Source organism: Haliotis rufescens, unplaced genomic scaffold, assembly GCF_023055435.1.
Source record: "Haliotis rufescens isolate VD_foot unplaced genomic scaffold, xgHalRufe1.0.p SCAF_114, whole genome shotgun sequence".
Lineage (NCBI taxonomy): Eukaryota > Metazoa > Mollusca > Gastropoda > Lepetellida > Haliotidae > Haliotis > Haliotis rufescens.
Window position 1 is genome coordinate 122,280 of NW_025963796.1, and position 19,021 is coordinate 141,300.

The 19,021-nt window shown below is 45.9% G+C and overlaps 2 protein-coding genes across 6 annotated transcripts in view; both read left to right on the plus strand.

Annotated features, from left to right (window-relative positions):
* The first annotated feature begins 1,082 nt into the window (after positions 1-1,082).
* The window catches only part of LOC124152715 (calpain-5-like), a 32,227-nt gene continuing 14,288 nt past the window's right edge, over positions 1,083-19,021 (plus strand). For 2 of the 5 annotated variants that reach the window (XM_048393096.1, XM_046525754.2), the window contains exons 1-7: positions 6,819-6,873; positions 10,073-10,231; positions 10,893-11,024; positions 11,593-11,795; positions 15,621-15,810; positions 17,474-17,664; positions 18,616-18,633. In XM_048393096.1, coding sequence (XP_048249053.1) covers positions 6,847-6,873; positions 10,073-10,231; positions 10,893-11,024; positions 11,593-11,795; positions 15,621-15,810; positions 17,474-17,664; positions 18,616-18,633 — 920 coding nt within the window. In that variant the 5' untranslated portion in view covers positions 6,819-6,846. Of the gene's footprint in view, positions 1,206-6,818; positions 6,874-10,072; positions 10,232-10,892; positions 11,025-11,592; positions 11,796-15,620; positions 15,811-17,473; positions 17,665-18,615; positions 18,634-19,021 lie in introns of those variants that run through there. The other 3 variants (XM_046525753.2, XM_046525756.2, XM_046525755.2) reach the window with 2 other exon arrangements.
* LOC124152674 (proline-rich protein HaeIII subfamily 1-like) lies at positions 1,827-3,586 on the plus strand. The gene is made up of 2 exons (XM_046525704.2): positions 1,827-1,834; positions 2,506-3,586. Exons 1-2 carry the CDS (start codon positions 1,827-1,829, stop codon positions 3,584-3,586), a joined length of 1,089 nt encoding a protein of 362 aa, XP_046381660.2.

Sequence of the window (19,021 nt, forward strand, 5' to 3'; positions counted from 1 at the left end):
AAATCGTGCCTAAGGACCTAGGTTCCTAGTATGTTTCAGTATCAAAGATAAAGTTTATATTCAAGATGTCAGAAACATTGTATATCCGGGTCTAAGTTTCCCAAGTCCTGACCCGTGACTGTGGAATTTATGTTTTTTAGGTATTTTTTTTACTAAAAGCCTAGGCAAGTCTAGATCAAACTAACCAAGTCTAGTTTACTTGATTCCTGAAAACAGAAGAAGAGGAAAGGTTCTTTCAAAGAATAACAATAATAATTTGAAAGACTAAGTGTTAGTCTAAAGTGTGACATATTCTGCCAGGTATCTGCCTCCGAGGGAGTTTTGAACAACTTTGGCCTTGCTCCCTGTGTGGTTATATTGTATAGAGATGAATGGAGGATTACATATCGAAGTCAGACAAACGTACATCCTTGTCTCTGTGTGTAGATACTGACAGGTATCTAGTACAATCTACCTCCGAGGGAGTTTTGAACAACTTTGGCCTTGTAGTTGTATTGTATCGAGATGAATGGAGTAATTGGATTACATATCGAAGTCAGACAAAATGTACATCCTTGTATCCGTGTGTAGAACGACCTTGGCCTCGCCATGAGGTCCTTGGCATAGACCTCGAGTGAGTGAGTGAGTTGGGTTTAACGCCGCTTTTAACATTATTCCAGTTATATCACGGCGTGTCAGCTTAATGTGGGAGAAAAGCCCGAAGTGATGCAGGTCTCAGACGTTTACCACTTCGGTGAAACCCACGAGCACGGGTATAGAAACATAATCGGGACGAACCGGGATTCGAACCCACAATCATAGGTTTCTGGCGTGCCCAAGGGACGCAACTCTGCACAGCGAATCGCGGCGCCTTTGATGACTGGGCCACCAGTGCCCCCACTGCCCAGTATAGCTGGGTCATGTGTCATAAACTGCCCGTTGCTGCCTTGTCTCAAGTATCAATTCCCGGTCGCTTCTATCATGCGGGCGAGCAGTCAATAGTATAACGAGCACCTGTAAATATTTAGGCTGTTGCTATACCCCGGGTCGACAATCCACACTTTCAATCCAAGTCGCCTGACCCACACGTCATCTGTATAATCACAATAGCTACAGCCTCGCCACGTGAGAAGTCTCGCGCTGCCACTTCACGCGAGATCTCCCGGCGTGGTTGGTCTGTATCGAGATTATAAGGGAGGATTAAAAATCGCACCCGGAGACACTAGGTAGGTAAAATATCTTCGCTTTCAATCACTATTGTCAGAGTACTTTTTACATACTTCAGAGTGTAAGTTTATAAATGAAAAGTATTTTTTAAAGCTTGCCAATGTTCATGAGGCGCGACCCACCGTATAAACGACTGTAATAAGACTTGTGTTTTGTGTCTTCTGATTAGGCACATAGCAACGGAAAGCACGGCTATCGTAAAGAAAACTATCTGTTCTGTACCAAAGGCGACTTACAGCTTGCTGATGCACTTGACTCCAGTTTAATTGTTAATTAACCTGAAACTTTATAGCATATAGGTGGTTAACAGTAATCGTTTGGGGGGAGTCCCTCACACAGGAGAGAGCATCTTTATGATGGAGATATAACGTAAGAAGAATGAACCACAAATGCAAGCTTACAGTTACTTTTTCCTAACCAAGTCAGCTCTAATTCCTTAACATTTTGAACGCTATATAATTGTACAAATTTGAAGACTGAAGGTGTGTTCCTTTGATATTGTGTGATGTACGTTTTCCGTAGATCGGTGGGTAGTGGACACTACGCACATCTTTAATATCACCGGGGCAAGTTCTGCATTTTCTGTCTTGAAAACTAGTACGCTGATACCTTCTAGCTCTATGGCCAAGTAAAAAAATAGTTGTGGAAATAGTTGTGGAAATAGTGTGGAAATAGTTGTGGAAATAGTGTGGAAATAGTTCTGGAAATTGTGTGGAAATAGTTGTGGAAGTAGTTGTGGAAATCGTGTGGAAATAGTTGTGGAAATAGTTGTGGAAATATATGTGGAAATAGTGTGGAAATTATATGAAGCAGGGATAGACTTAGAAACTTAGTTACGTGTGATGTGATGACCTGTCCGACTGTCTGGCAGATAAGTATAAGACTACTTACGTATTCAGTTTTAATATAACGCGTTGTAGATTCTCAAGTTTGAATTATTTGAAATTAATCAAGACGTGATTTGTCTCTTAGTTTTCAATTTCGATTTTTCAATATTTATAATGCCTGAATGCGGGCTGGTAACTTAAAGGACTTGCAGGCAAGACTTAGTGGTCTGCTGTCTTATTTGGTATTTGGTTTTAAAATTATTTAAAACACTGGGGATGAGTAAATTATTCAGAAACAAAAGTCGGTGGTTTCAGGACAGGTGTGGTGGGGAGAATGCAACTTCTCTGTATACACAGTTCCCTAGCTGTAGACGATTCTAATAAGGATCTTAATAGTAATTAGAACGATCTGACACAACAGAATGCAGAAACACTAATTTATTTCAGTGTATGCACTTACCCCTACCTTCAGACCCGACACCCTATCCTACCCCCAGACCGACACCCGACTTTCCCCCCCGCCCGACACCCAACCCTACCCCAAAACCCGCCAAGCTATCCTTCCCCCAGACCCGACAAACACACCTACCCCCAGACCCGACACTTACCCCTACCTTCAGATCCGACACTCACCCATACCCCCAGACCCGACACCCACCCCTACCCCCAGACCCGACACCCACCCCTACCCTCAGACCCGACACCCAGCCCGACACCCACCCCAGCCAGACAACAGACACGGCCCCCAGCCCTACCCCCAGCCCAACACAAGAAACCAGACACGGCCCCCAGCCCTACCCCCAGCCCGACAGCAGATACCAGACACGAACCCCAGCCCTACCCCCAGCCAAACACCAGACACCAGACACGGCCCCCAGCCCTACCCCCAGCCCGACGGCAGACACCAGACACGGTCCACAGCCCTACCCCCAGCCCGACACCATACACCAGACACGGCCCCACAGCCCTACCCCCAGCCAAACACCAGACACCAGACACGGCCCCCAGCCCTACCCCCAGCCAAACACCAGACACCAGACACGGCCCCCAGCCCTACCCCCAGCCAAACACCAGACACCAGACACGGCCCCCAGCCCTACCCCCAGCCCGACATCAGCCAGACACCAGACACCAGACACGGCCCCTATCCCTACCCCCAGCCAGACACCAGACACGGCCCCCAGCCCTACCCCCAGCCCGACACCAGACACGGCCCCCAGCCCGACACCAGACACCAGACACGGCCCCCAGCCCAACCCCCAGCAAGACACCAGACACGGCCCCCAGCCCTACCCCCAGCCCGACACCAGACACGGCCCCCACCCCTCCCCCCAGCCCGACACCAGACACCAGACACGGCCCCGAGCCCTACCCCCAGCCAGACACCAGACACGGCCCCCAGCCCTACCCCCAGCCCAACACCAGACACGGCCCCCAGCCCTACCCCCAGCCAGACACCAGACACGACACCCAGCCCAACACCAGCCCAACACCAGACCTATCTTCCAACAGCAGTCATCCACCCGACACCCGACTGGCGTCCATGCTGTTAACCAGCGATCGCTCTATTATGTACATATTTTTTCCCAATTATGGATTTCTTTTGTTCGTTCACACCTGAGTCCGTGAATATCCTGCTATAGAGTTACCGCTGTAGAAGTATCCAGCCACAGATACATTATAATCGATTCCACCTCATCGATGTTTTCTGACCAAATGAATACTTAGACCAGGGGGAATATAAGTCACGTGATATGTCGATAAGACTCTCGGGGTTTTGTTAAACGTTGATGGATTGTGAAATGTTTAGAGCTGAAATAAAATATATCAACATATGTGACAGAAATGGTGTCACTGTAAGCCTTGTAGCATTCCTGCAACTTGACACATTAAGTATAGATTTTTTCTTATAAGTATCAAAAGATCGACAAAGGCTATTTTTCTCTTTCTTTGTGCAAACACGCATTGTTACAAGGACGCGCGCACATGGTGATCAATATAACTGGCAGGTCGACAATAGAACTTCTTTTCCTCCACAACGAAAACGTAAACAGGTCGGATATTGTATTTCCTGGTGGGTAAATCATAGATCCAGATAAACTAAGTATTTGTGTAAACCTCGTAAGTTTTAAACGTCTAGGGTTTTCATCAAGTCGGGAGTTCCAAGGACAATCAGGTGACATTTGAATACTTGAACACTTGCTTAAACTCAAACACACAGACTACTGTCCGCGCACAGAAGTACGGGTCGTTCTGTGGAGATAAATCCAGTGTACATTTAGTTTGAACTTAACGCAGTGGAACGACTGACATAGCATTAACTTTCTTCCTACTATACACGTATAGTGTATTAAACTTCCTGTTATATATTCATCGTGTATTATATCTCCTCTTAACAGAGGCGGTGGCAGCCTAGTGGTTAAAGCCTTGATATTGTTGGAATATTGCTAAGTGCGGCGTAAAACCATTCTCACTCACTATGTCTCCTCTTAACAGGGGCCGTGGGATAGCCTAGTAGTTGAATCGCTCGCTCGTCACGCAAAAGACCCGGGTTCGATTCCCGACATGGGTACAATGCCTATTCTGATGTTCCCTGCCGTGATGTTGCTGGAATATTGCTAAAGGCGGCGTAAAATCCTACTCACTCACTCACTATGCCTCCTCTTAACAGGGGCGGTGGGGTAGCCTAGTATTTGAATCGCCCGCTCGTCACGCAAAAGACACGGTTTCTATTCCCCACATGGGTACAATGCGTGAAGCCTATTCTGATGTTCCCTGCCGTGATGTTGCTGGAATATTGCTAAAGGCGGCGTAAAATCCTACTCACTCACTCACTATGCCTCCTCTTAACAGGGGCGGTGGGGTAGCCTAGTATTTGAATCGCCCGCTCGTCACGCAAAAGACACGGTTTCTATTCCCCACATGGGTACAATGCGTGAAGCCTATTCTGATGTTCCCTGCCGTGATATTGCTGGAATATTGCTAAGGGCGGCGTAAAATCCTACTCACTCACTCACTATGCCTCCTCTTAACAGGGGCGGTGGGGTAGCCTAGTATTTGAATCGCCCGCTCGTCACGCAAAAGACACGGTTTCTATTCCCCACATGGGTACAATGCGTGAAGCCTATTCTGATGTTCCCTGCCGTGATATTGCTGGAATATTGCTAAGGGCGGCGTAAAATCCTACTCACTCACTCACTATGCCTCCTCTTAACAGGGGCGGTGGGGTAGCCTAGTGGTTAAATCGCGCGCTCTTCACGCCAAAGATCCGGGTTCTAATCCCCACATCCTCACATTGTGTGAACCTCATTTCTGGTGTCCCCCGCCGTGATTTTGTTGGAATATTGCTAAGAGCAGAGTAAAACCATACTCACTCACTTCTATTAACAAATACGGTAATCAACGCGGAACATTAAGGGACCTGTCATATATTACAGGTGTGTAAGGGTCAGAGGTTTTTGATGCACTGCTGTAAATAATGACCCGCCCCTTGTGACTGTGATATTTTGTATGACCCTCCCATGTCCATTTTGTTCATGACTCCCTGAAAAGACAAAATGAAAAAGCACTTTATATTACACAAAGTTTATTTTACTTGACCCTCCCCAAATGTGTATATTTTATTTATGACCCTCTCTTGGACACTGTCATATTTAAGTGACCATTCACTGAAAATTTCAGTCATTTTACACACTGACTCTAACATATAAATAAATACACCATTAAGACATTTGTCAAAAGTACAGTATTAAAACTCACACAGCATTAGTTCTTTTGGTCAATAAATCCGTCATTTTGTCCTGATTTACGAATTCTGATACTAATCTTATTTGTTTGTATTAATGACCAACAAACTGCAACCACCGCTTAAGCTGATAGAGTAGGCGTAGGTTGACCCTTCAGCAGCGGGGTACACAGACAGCCATATCCAGAACGCCGTGTTATGTAAGCTAAGGCCGGGATTAGAACTATAGACTTTAGGATTAGAACAGACTTGCACAAGTCTCTAAGGCAATAATTATTAGTATAAATCATAATTCCTAGATTATGTACATAATAATAGCAAATTGTACCCATACGAGACTGGAGTCCTTAGATTATTGCCTGTTAGGAGGTCGAATAGAATATCACTCATCCATGGAGTTTTCTTTCAGTACAGCCTTGGAGCAAGGCTAGGGCCCTGGTCGCGTCAGTCTGTGTGTATTATTGCCTGTATTACCCTCTGATAATCCGCCTAAGCCACAACTGTAATACTGTTATTGACTATGTACAGCATGACAACATGTATATTGTAGAGGACACGTGGACCGAGGTGGTCGAATCAGTCGTAGTAGAGAAGGTGTCTCCATTGGTGCTACGGACCCGTGAAGATCCGGATTAGAACAGGTCTTCAGCAACCCATGCTTGCCGAAAAACGCGACTATGCTTGTCGTAAAAGGCGACTAACGGGATCGGGTGGTCAGGCTCGCTGACTTGGTTGATGCATGTCATCGTATCCCAATTGCGTGGATCGAGGCTCGTGATGTCAATCACTGGATTGTCTGGTCCAGACTCGATTATTTACAGACCGCCGTCATATAGCTGGAATATTGCTGAGTGCGGCGTTTAACAAACAAACAAACAAATAAATAAACTGCACGTGTAGTACAAACATCGCGTCTCTTCATAATGGTTCTGTACAGCCACTCACTGAGTCTATGTCGTGCACTGAATCATGATGGCAGTGCCCAATGATACCAGGTCATCTCGCACTTTCTCAAGATATTACTGTGTTGTGTAGCCACGAGAGGACGACGACGACCACGACATCGCAATGAACAAGTTCACAGCAGACATCCAGGTACAGGGACGCGTGCGACGTCACAAAGACACTAACTCTCTCGTGCTTTGCGTTAAACTAACCGCGCCCTACTGTCCAACACGTGACATCACTACCCACAATACAGACACGTGCACGTGTGGTTTTATTTCGTTTGTTTTGTGATTTGGTGCACGTGGTTGTTATTATTGTTGTTGTTGTTGTTGTTGTTGTTGTTATTATTATTATTATTATTATTATTATTATTATTATTGAAATAAATGCAGCTAAGAGTGCTTGGGGGATCCTGGCACAGTCAAACCGGTTAGGCTCATCATCAGCTCAGGGCTCTTGCGAATGGGACTTCTCCCAGGAAGCGCTGCCTTGTCAAACAACGCTCAGAACTTCTCGGAGAATGTGAAGACTCCCCAAAACTGCAGCCTTCTGCATTACTCAGAAGAGTTGTATTCCTGGCAGCAAACCCCGGTACTCTCCTAATGTCAGTCAGCAGATTGGGAGGTACCAAACCTAAGGCACCTAGAACAATGGGGAGTCGGTCATACAACTTAATACTTGGGATGCAAGCGTGACACTTTCTGAGCGAGGTCCGCATAATTGCCATGTATTTCCTGAATCTTGTCAATCACATTAGTGTCAAAAGGGACAGAGGATTCAATTATATGAATGATTTCATTGGATTTATCAAAACAGGACAAGATCAGAATTGGTGGCCTGCTTCCTATCATCTTCCCGAGGCAATCGTGTCCACTCGTCTACATCCAAGCCTAGTTTCTACTTTGATTAAAAGGCTAGTTGACGCTCCTGCCTAGCGAAGATGACTTCCTTTAGGCGTGGCGGAATTTATGAAACTTTGGTTTTAGAAATCCCGATTTACCCCAATTATCATATTTCTGTTGGTCAACAACATTGCGGTTTGAGGGTTTCACCGGGTTGCAAAGGTCTAAGACCTGTATTGCGTCGGGCTTACTTCCAACAGCAAGCTAATTATAACAAGTCTTGATATACTGTTCTGGGCGGCATTAACCCCAAGTCACTCACTATATCATGTCAGTCACTTGGATGTTATAGAGCGTAGTGAGGTCAGCGGTCAGGACACTATGAAGGTGTGGTTCGTGTACACCAAGATACGGCCATGTTGTTTCTATGTGACACCTTGAGCTGAAGGTTGCTCTGTATCGAGAACGAGACAATAGCGCCAAGATAGCTTTGTGGAAAGGCGCATTGTGTTCAGTGTGAAAGTAGTGGAGAAACAAGGGTGTAATATAAACTACACCCACCCTTGTACACTAATTTGTTTGTTTGTTGTTTAACGCCGCTCTCAGCAATATACCAGCTATTTGACGGCGGTCTGTAAATAATCGAGGCTGGACCAGACAATCCAGACAATCAAGACATTGACATCAAGAGCATCGACCCAAGCAATTGGGATACAATGACATGCATCAACCAAGTCAGCGAGCCTGAACACCCGATCCCGTTAGTCGCCTCTTACGACAAGCACAGTCGCCTTTTACGGCAAGCATGGGTTGCTGAATACCTATTCTACCCGGATCTCCACGGGTGGTATGCCCCATTACTCCTTGTGATTGTAATAGAAATGTGTAATCTGTGAGCCGGGGCGAACATACCTTTACTTCAGGGGAACCCGGAAGCTCCAGACCTCGACATGGGGGAGAGGTGAGGGGTTGTTGACGGGTAGTGTGGGTCAACATTCATTACTCTGCCACACCACTCAAGGTCAAGATATGTCTATTTAGATATATATGATTTCTCACCTCCCTGTGAACAGGTCCGTGGGCACACCGAGACACGCGGGGTAAATTAATGTATATGTATTGATACTTGCAAAGAATCGTTATAAAGAGCCTTTGGCAAACATTGAAGCGATACATTACCATAACACTGTTATATGGAGGAGCGTTTGCGGCGCCGTCATTGTTGTAAAGGCCGCGTGTGCTGCGTGTAAACTGGAGCCCCATGGAGCACCGATATCAGGCAGGGTGGGGGCAGAAAGCTTACAATTACCATATAGACATCGCAATCAAACACAAATATCTCAAATAATGGCAGCATACAGAACATATTCAATGCCTATATAGAAGAGATATTCAGATTGCGTTTATAGCCATGTCCAGTCGAAAGTATAAACTCAATACATGCAGATGTTCCCCCTGGTTCAAACACCATTTATAGCAGACTGAATGTAAATGTTACATTTCAACTGACAGAAGACTGCATGTAAATATTACATTTCAACTGACAGAAGACTGCATGTAAATATTACATTTCAACTGACAGAAGACTGCATGTAAATATTACATTTCACCTGGTATATGACTATATGTATATATTACTTTTGACCTGGTATATGACTATATGTAAATATTTCATTTCAACTGACAGAAGACTCTATGTATAGATTACATTTAATCTGGTGTATGTTTATTTCAATTTCCCCGACAGAAGACTGTATGCATATTTTACATTTCAACTCACAAATGATTGAACGCATATGTTATCTATCACCTGATATGTATATATTACATTTAAACTGGAAAATGACTTTTATATATTACATTTCCCCTGACAGAAGACTGAACGTATCATATGGCATTTCCCTAGACAGATGAATACAGGTACTCGTATACATTCTACCTGACAGAAGACTATAGGAATAAAATAGTTTTCTAGTCACAGATAACTACAGATATATATTATATTTAACCCGACTGAAGACTATATGTATATACTTTTTTTGCTTCTGCCCAGATACTACCAATGTGTGCTGTATTTCTGTTTACAGAAAACTTTAGGCATTTGTTATTCCGAGAAAACCTTTAACAATACTATAGATATATGGTATGTATCCCTGACAAAAACAGTTTATATTTGCTATATATCCCTGACAAAAGACAGGTATGTATGGCATGTGTCATATGTCCCTGATAGAAGAATGTTAATGATAGATTTGTGAAGGTTACATTTACAGGGAAAGTGTCACTATAGCGACGAGTATTCTTCCATGTATCCCACAGGGTAAGTATTACTACAGTAACGTATATTATTCCATGTGCCCCACAGAGGAAGTGTTGCCATGGTGACGTTTATGCTTCCATGTACCCCACAGAGGAAGTGTTGCCATAGTGACGTTTATGCTTCCATGTACCAATTAGAGGAAAGTGTTGCCATAGTGACGTTTATGCTTCTATGTACCCCACAGAGGAAGATGCCCTCCAACTTCCGGGGTCAAGGCTACTCCAAGCTCAAGAAGGCTTGTCTGAAGAAAGGTGAACTGTTCGAGGACCCGGAGTTCCCAGCCAACAATAAGTCCCTCTTCTTCAGCAAGATCGACAACGACGTAGTATGGATGAGGCCAAAGGTCAGATTGTTTTACCAAGGTCAAGGTTATATCCCAAGAGAAGTTAACATAGTCGTACTCGTGCCTTTACATCTAAAACAACTCGTTATTCCGCATAGTGTTATCACAAATCTTCTATTTCTGTTTGATGTTTTCCATGTTCCCGCGGCAAAGGGGTTAACTGACAATGAAGGCCCAGTTCCCTCCCTTGCCGAACTAGGCTGGAATTTCCACCAGTTTTTACGAGTTATGTCCCTTCCATGTCCCTCCTATTGACCAATAAGATTCCTTCGCTCATTTCGCATGCATTTGCTTCAAACAAAATGGCGGCGCCCAAGATAATAGTGTAATAAAACGGGTCTTACCCCGCGAAATGCATTAAATCACTCGAGCACCTTGATTCAAAACATAAAAAGATTTGCAAAATACCTGTCGACGCCAAGTTTGCGGTACACATGCTTTGCAAAGCCTGCAGTCGACCGAAATCTGGAGGGTCAAATCCATGTTGTTTACGAACCGGATGTCTAGTTCGTTACGCGATTTTCATTGGAATATGCGAAGACTTGTTCGTCCAGCCAAAATGTAACTCATGTACTCATGATGGACAGCATCACAGCATGCAGATCACTGTTAGTGCTGTAATATGTCATGTCATTGAAGACGGCTGTCTTTACTCTAACAGGAGCTGTGTAAAGTCCCGCGCCTGGTGGTGGAGGGGGTGAGCTGTGATGACCTCAACCAGGGCAGTCTCGGCAACTCCTGGTTCGTCAACGCCTGCACCAGCCTGGCCCAGGAGCCCAAGATGTGGCAGAGGGTAAGTGGAGGCGTTATAACGAGAGACTACAGGTACTAGAGCGGCAGTATAACGACAGCTGATAAAAGTGAGTGAGTTGGGTTTAACGTCTCTTTGAACAGTCTTCCAATTATGTCACAGCGTGACAGTTTTTTATGTTGAAGGGAAGCCTGATTCAGGTTGCACGTGTCAATCTTTAATGCTTCAGTGAAACCCAAGAGCACGGTTATGTGCTAGCAAACCTAGAAACATTATCGGAGCGAACCGGGATTCGAAGCAACAATCATGGGTTTTCTGGCGTGCCCAAGGAATGACTATGACTACTGGGCCACCCGTGCCACCAGAGCTGATAGAGCGGCATGCCTGTTAAATGTGTTGGTCTGTCGGTTACATGAGTGAGTGAGCATGGTTTTACGCCGCTTTTAGCAATATTCCAGCAATATCACGGCAGGGGCTTCACACATTGTACCCATGTGGGGAATCGAACCCGGGTCTTCGGCGTGACGAGCGAACGCTTTAACCAGTAGGCTACCCGACCGCCCCGTCTGTTACATGAGTTCTGTTACAGGTTCTGTTACACTTGTTACAGGTGGTCGTGGATCACCGGACGCAGGAGTGGAGTGACAAGAACCAGTATGCCGGCATCTTCCGCTTCCAGTTCTGGAGGTTCGGCGACTGGGTGGACGTGGTCGTGGACGACAGACTCCCGACTAAGGACGGCAAGCTCATCTTCTGTCACTCCAAGTCAAGAAACGAGTTCTGGTCCGCGCTGCTCGAGAAGGCATATGCCAAGTGAGTTTGTCAGTATTGCATTAAGAGGCACACCAAATGGGTTTGATCGTATTATATGAAGACGTAGAAGTGAGAATGTCAATGTTCGACAAGACGTACGCCAAGTGAATTTGACTGTATTACATTAAGATGTACACCAGGTCGGACACACTGTATATAGTACCCAGAGTTTGCTGAGGGTCAGGTTTTGATGATGTAAGAAGATTCCAGCAAATAAAGATTGAAATATGCCAGTACACAATGATAGGGTAATTTCCTAGGACCTCAATGTCTTGATGATCGGACAGAGGAATGGACACGATGTCCACGAGCTTGAAAACCTGAGTTTGGATGTATCGTGACAGATATCACATCATTATCAGAGAGCACATCAACATTTGCTATTGATGATAACTGAACCCACTTCAAACGCACGTCAAAGACGTCGTTTGACGGCCGAAGAATTGGGCAGATGGATGTGATCGCATCACGTGGATCATATACGCGCTACTGGGAGTTGTTGTGAGCATGGAGTTTGTTTTCATGATTTTCTGTCGTTTCAGTTTTGGTCAGATACTCTCGTTATAAAGGGTTATCTGACTGATTATTGGTCACATGTTGTTTGTTAGCATTGTATGGTACATAGCAACGGACCAATGTTCATTAAATATGTCTTCACGCAATATTGTCTTTGGCTATTTCAACAGATGCACACAATTTAACGTGTTACATTTTAAAGTAGTGCTCCTTAACAAACTTTGAGTAGTATATGTCGTCCGGGGTGATCAACCTTATCAGGTGTGGTCACAACCATTCCTTGACGTGTTTATGATTTAATGCTACCGTGTGTTGTGGGTAGAACACTCGGCACACAATCGTCTCTGTCCATCATTGTCTAGCTGTGCTGCTGTCATTTCCAGGCACCACGTGTTTTGCATAACTTCTCATTGGACACACATTCAACACTTCATGAGTTGTGAAGTACCCGAGGAGAGTGAGCGAGCGAGTATGGTTTTACGACGCTTTTAGCAATATTCAAGCAATATCATGGCGGGGGCACTAGAAATGGGCTTCACACATTGTACCCGTGTCGGGAATCGTACACGGGTTTTCCGCTCGACGAGCGAGAGCTTTAGCCACTAGGCTACCCGACCGCCCCCGAGGAGAGCGGTGTCAGACTCCATAGTACCCGGCGAATACCATGATGAGAAACATAAACAATGTTGTCAAGCAGAAGCTTCACATGTTTACGTCGCCTTAGCGACGGTTGTGTATTTGTCGTGGTGTGTTCATTGTTGTCAGCTGACGAGCGAGCTATAATACAAATATGGGTGGAGGGAGCGTTTCAATAATTACTCAGCTCCTTATTTCCGCACGGCGGTCGTTTTCACAATAGAATACAGGCATCCCTGAGATGTTAATAGTCTATAATGGATCAACACTATTCACACCGCACGTGCGCTTATTATGAATCATTAAATACATGAGACAAGACTGATGCATTGAAACGGATAGAAAGTAGTTCAGTGTATGTATTTGTTCAGGATGCAATGTTTGTGGTAGACTGGCGAGTGTGGCGGGTAGTTCAGTGTAGATAAGGCTCGGAGTCTGGTATGTTGGTGGTAGACTGGCGGGTGTGGCGGGTAGTTCAGTGTAGATAACAGTCGGAGTCTGGTATGTTGGTGGTAGACTGGCGAGTGTGGCGGGTAGTTCAGTGTAGATAACGCTCGGAGTCTGGTATGTTGGTGGTAGACTGGCGGGTGTGGCGGGTAGTTCAGTGTAGATAAGGCTCGGAGTCTGGTATGTTGGTGGTAGACTGGCGGGTGTGGCGGGTAGTTCAGTGTAGATAACAGTCGGAGTCTGGTATGTTGGTGGTAGACTGGCGAGTGTGGCGGGTAGTTCAGTGTAGATAACAGTCGGAGTCTGGTATGTTGGTGGTAGACTGGCGGGTGTGGCGGGTAGTTCAGTGTAGATAAGGCTCGGAGTCTGGTATGTTGGTGGTAGACTGGCGAGTGTGGCGGGTGGCGGGTAGTTCAGTGTAGATAAGGCTCGGAGTCTGGTATGTTGGTGGTAGACTGGCGAGTGTGGCGGGTAGTTCAGTGTAGATAACGCTCGGAGTCTGGTATGTTGGTGGTAGACTAGCGAGTGTGGCGGCTAGTCCGGTGTAGATAAGGCTCGGAGTCTGGTATGTTGGTGGTAGACTGGCGAGTGTGGCGGGTAGTTCAGTGTAGATAACAGTCGGAGTCTGGTATGTTGGTGGTAGACTGGCGAGTGTGGCGGCTAGTTCAGTGTAGATAACGCTCGGAGTCTGGTATGTTGGTGGTAGACTGGCGAGTGTGGCGGGTGGCGGGTAGTTCAGTGTAGATAACGCTCGGAGTCTGGTATGTTGTTGGTAGACTGGCGAGTGTGGCGGCTAGTCCGGTGTAGATAAGGCTTGGAGTCTGGTATGTTGGTGGTAGACTGGCGAGTGTGGCGGGTAGTTCAGTGTAGATAACGCTCGGAGTCTGGTATGTTGGTGGTAGACTGGCGAGTGTGGCGGGTAGTCCGGTGTAGATAAGGCTCGGAGTCTGGTATGTTGGTGGTACACTGGCGAGTGTGGCGGGTAGTTCAGTGTAGATAACAGTCGGAGTCTGGTATGTTGGTGGTAGACTGGCGAGTGTGGCGGGTAGTTCAGTGTAGATAACGCTCGGAGTCTGGTATGTTGGTGGTAGACTGGCGGGTGTGGCGGCTAGTCCGGTGTAGATAAGGCTCGGAGTCTGGTATGTTGGTGGTAGACTGGCGAGTGTGGCGGGTAGTTCAGTGTAGATAACAGTCGGAGTCTTGTATGTTGGTGGTAGACTGACGAGTGTGGCGGGTAGTTCAGTGTTGTTTATAAATGAAGCTGTGTCGATTTCAAGTGTTAGTCGTCTTTGATCAATTTCAAAGTAGACACAATTTATGGATAACAACTTCTTTATTTACTGCAAAGGCGACGTATAAGGATCTATACCGAAACGTTGCCTTTACAGTTAATACAGAAGTTGTTTGCCATAAATTGTCTAAGTAATGCCTATCAAACAATATGATCAATTTGCCGATCATTGAAAAGTGATTATATAGATTCGTAAAATAGATACTGAGGTAAATAAATTACTGTACACTGTGTCATTATACACATATATCATATTTCAAAGTCGTAAGTAGACGCGGCGATGATAGCTGTAATTGTCCTTCTTAAAGTACTCTATTCGTGATGCTCTTAAACTTTACACGACCCTTGCACGGCCAACTGTAAATCTCACGGATGCGTGTTTGATGTTTGTTGTTTAACGCCGCACTCAGCAATATTCCAGCTATATGATGGCGGTCTGTAAATAATCGAGTCTGGACCAGACAATCCAGTGATTGACATCATGAGCATCGATCCACGCAATTGGGATCGATGACATGCATCAGGCAAGTCAGCGAGCCTGACCTCCCGATCCCGTTAGTTGCCTTTTATGACAAGCATGGGTTGCTGAAGACCAATTCTAACCCGGAATCTTCACGGGACTCAAAACTCACGGACTTGACATAGTCAGGTAAACGATAAACGTTTTGAGATGCTTGTTTTGTTTGTCCATGCACAACTGGTGTTTAGTGAAAAATATTTTTTCTCTGTCTGGAGTGGTATGGTCTTAGCAGAGTACAGTTGTATGGGGCTACCGACGTCCCCATTCGAATGACCAGCTAATGTCCAAAATATTCCCGACCGCACGTGATGTTATTATATAATGTGTGATAAAAGTGTGTTGTTATTAAACGGATGATGTGTTGATGGGTGAGTGATAAACTCGTATAGACACGTGTGTTGTGTTCCTAACACAGGCTTTACGGGGACTACGAGTCGCTGAATTTCGGATATGTGGCGGACGCTCTGGTTGACTTCACCGGTGGCGTGTCGGAGAAGCTTGAGACGTCCACGTTGTTCCTGGACAAGCCGGAGAACATGCAGGAATTGTTCAACAAGCTGACCGACGCCTCGGAGAACAAAGCACTCATCAACGCCAAGATAGAGGTATGCTGCTTCAGTGTATGCATGCGTGACGTGTTTCAGTGCGTGTATGACGCCATGTGCTGCTTTGCGTGTATGACGTGATGTGCTGCAGTGCGTGTATGACGTCATGTACTTCAGTGCGTGCATGACGTCATGTGTTTCAGTGCGTGCATGACGTCATGTGTTTCAGTGTGTGTATGACGCAAAGTGCTGCAGTGCGCGTATGACGTCATGTGTTTCAGTGCGTGTGTGAAGTCATGTGATGCAGTACGTGTATGACGTCAGGTGCGGCAGTGAGCGTATGACACCATGTGCTTCAGTGCGTGTGTGTGAAGTCATTGCTGCAGTGCGTGTATGATGTCATGTGCTGCAGTGCATGTTAGACGTCATGTGTAACAGCATATGCATGACGTCAGGTATTTCAGTGCATACATACCATAGTTCGTTTCAGTGTGTGTATGCTGTTTGTTTCAGTACGTGGATAAATGACGTCACGTGTTCAGTTTACGTGAGAAGTCATATGTATCCTTGCGCGTATGTCGTCAGGTGTTGGTGTATGAATGACGTCACATCTCAGTGGGTGTATGACGTCACTTTTTCTGCATGCGCATGCCGTCACATATTTCTGTGGGTGATTCCCTCTTTTCAATGTCTGTATGATGCTCCTTGATTCAATGCCTGTAGGACGTGACGTGTTTCAAGTTATGTATGACGTCACGTACTTCCATGAATGTAAGACGTCATGTGTTTCAATAGAACATGTTTCATGGTATGCATGGCGTCACATAATTCAGTGTGTTTGTATGACATCACGTGTTTCAGTATGTGCATGATGTCACATGTTTCAGTGTACGGAGTCAAATGTTTCTGTGTATGTGACATCCCATGTTTCAGTGTGCGTATGGCGTCACTTGTTTCAGTGTACGGAGTCAAATGTTTCTGTGTATGTGACATCCCATGTTTCAGTGTGCGTAGGACGTCACGTATTTCAGTGTACGGAGTCATATGTTTCTGTGCATGTGACATCCCATGTTTCAGTGTGCGTAGGACGTAACGTATTTCAGTGTACGGAGTCAGATGTTTCTGTGTATGTGACATCCCATGTTTCAGTGTGCGTAGGACGTCACGTATTTCAGTGTACGGAGTCAGATGTTTCTGTGTATGTGACATCCCATGTTTCAGTGTGCGTAGGACGTCACGTATTTCAGTGTACGGAGTCAGATGTTTCTGTGTATGTGACATCCCACGTTTCAGTGTGCCTATGGCGGTTTTTCAGTGTACGGAGTCAGATGTTTCAGTGTTTGTAACATCCCAGGTTTCACTGTTGCTATGGCAGTGTTTCAGTGTACGGAGTCAGATGTTTCTGTGTATGTGACATCCCACGTTTCAGTGTGCCTATGGCGGTGTTTCAGTGTACGGAGTCACATGTTTCTGTGTATGTGACATCCCATGTTTCAGTGTGCCTATGGCGGTGTTTCAGTGTACGGAGTCAGATGTTTCTGTGTATGTGACATCCCATGTTTCAGTGTGCCTATGGCGGTGTTTCAGTGTACGGAGTCAGATGTTTCTGTGTATGTGACATCCCATGTTTCAGTGTGCCTATGGCGGTGTTTCAGTGTACGGAGTCAGATGTTTCTGTGTATGTGACATCCCATGTTTCAGTGTGCCTCTGGCGGTGTTTCAGTGTACGGAAGACGCGGTGGGACAGGAGGCGGCGGACGGTCTTGTCCTGGGTCTGGGGTACAACGTGACGGACGTCAAGCTGGTGCAGGTCAGCCGCAGCCTTCAAGGGGCCGTTGGGTCAGACAAGCTGCTGCTGCTGCGTCTCTTTAACCCGTGGGGGGACAAGGAGTGGACAGGAGCGTGGTCCGACTCGTGAGTGCACCTTTATACCACACGCCCTCCCGTTTGATCGCGACCGCCTCCGTGGTCTAGTGGTAGAGCGTCCGCCCGGAGAGCGGAAGGTCCGGGGTTCGATCCCCGGCCGCGTCATACCAAAAGACGTTAAAAGATGGTACTTGTTGTTACCCTGTCAGGCGCTCGGCATCAAGGGGCTAAAACAAGGAATGGTCGGCTGGGAGTCAGTATACTGTGTCTGACCGGGGTATTCATGTTAAACTGCGGCACGGGGGGCGGTCGGGTAGCCTAGTGGTTAAAGCGTTCGCTCGTCACGCCGAAGACCCGGGTTCGATTCCCGACATGAGTACAATGTGTGAAGCCCATTTCTGGTGTCCCCCGCCGTGATATTGCTGGAATATTGCTAAAAGCGGCGTAAAACCATACTCACTCACTCACTAAACTGCGGCACGGTATCTCAGTGTGCTAGCACTATAAATCAGCATCAGTCCGGACTAGTACAAGCAGCCACACACACACGTGCATGCACGTCGCTATATAAGTGCAATAATCTTGGACGCGACGTTAAACCGAATTTCACCTCACCTCACCTCACCCGTTTGATCGCAAGTGTCGCTTGTCTGTTTGCATGGTGTTGAACACTGAGTGTGATCAGCAACCATGTATAATTTGTGTTTGATGTGTAGATTGATATCCCTATTGTGTCTCTGTTGTAAAGTGTCCGTGTTACTGGGTGGTTATAGGTGTTCTATGCGTGTTGTAGAGCAATAACCTTGCCATGTCACAATGTATAACTATCTCACAAGAAACATGCACGCACACTCTTGTCAGTGAAGCAATATGATCAGATGTTGACTTGTTTTTGTTGATTTGTTTGTTCCTGTCATGTGAATCTATATGTCTACGTGTAAACAGTGACGTCAGAGAGAACAGAACTCTGTAGATGTCCTCGTTTTCTTTCTGTTTCAGGAAGTTCTATAGATATCGGTTTGTGTTCTACTTTCCGTTATACGTTTGTTTTCATTACGCAGACCGAGGCATTGTAGATATTTTTGACACAGCCTCAGCGCTAACGCTTTGCCAATGATTTGTAGCGCGCTTGGACGCAATGACATCGACTCTAGCAATACAACGCTTTGCCGAACTATAGTCGAACCTCGTTGTGTCGAACTTGGATGTGTCCCGGTTGTCTCGAACTCATTTGGAACACCAAAGTATCCAAATTAAGCCTAAAATTCCCCTGATGTCTCGAATCCTTGACAACTCGAACTTTACCCCAGTTCGCTGCGAGTTTGTTGCTGAGTGAGTTTGGTTTTACGACGCTTTTGGCAATATTCCAGCAATATCACGACTGAAAAACCACAAATGGGTTTCA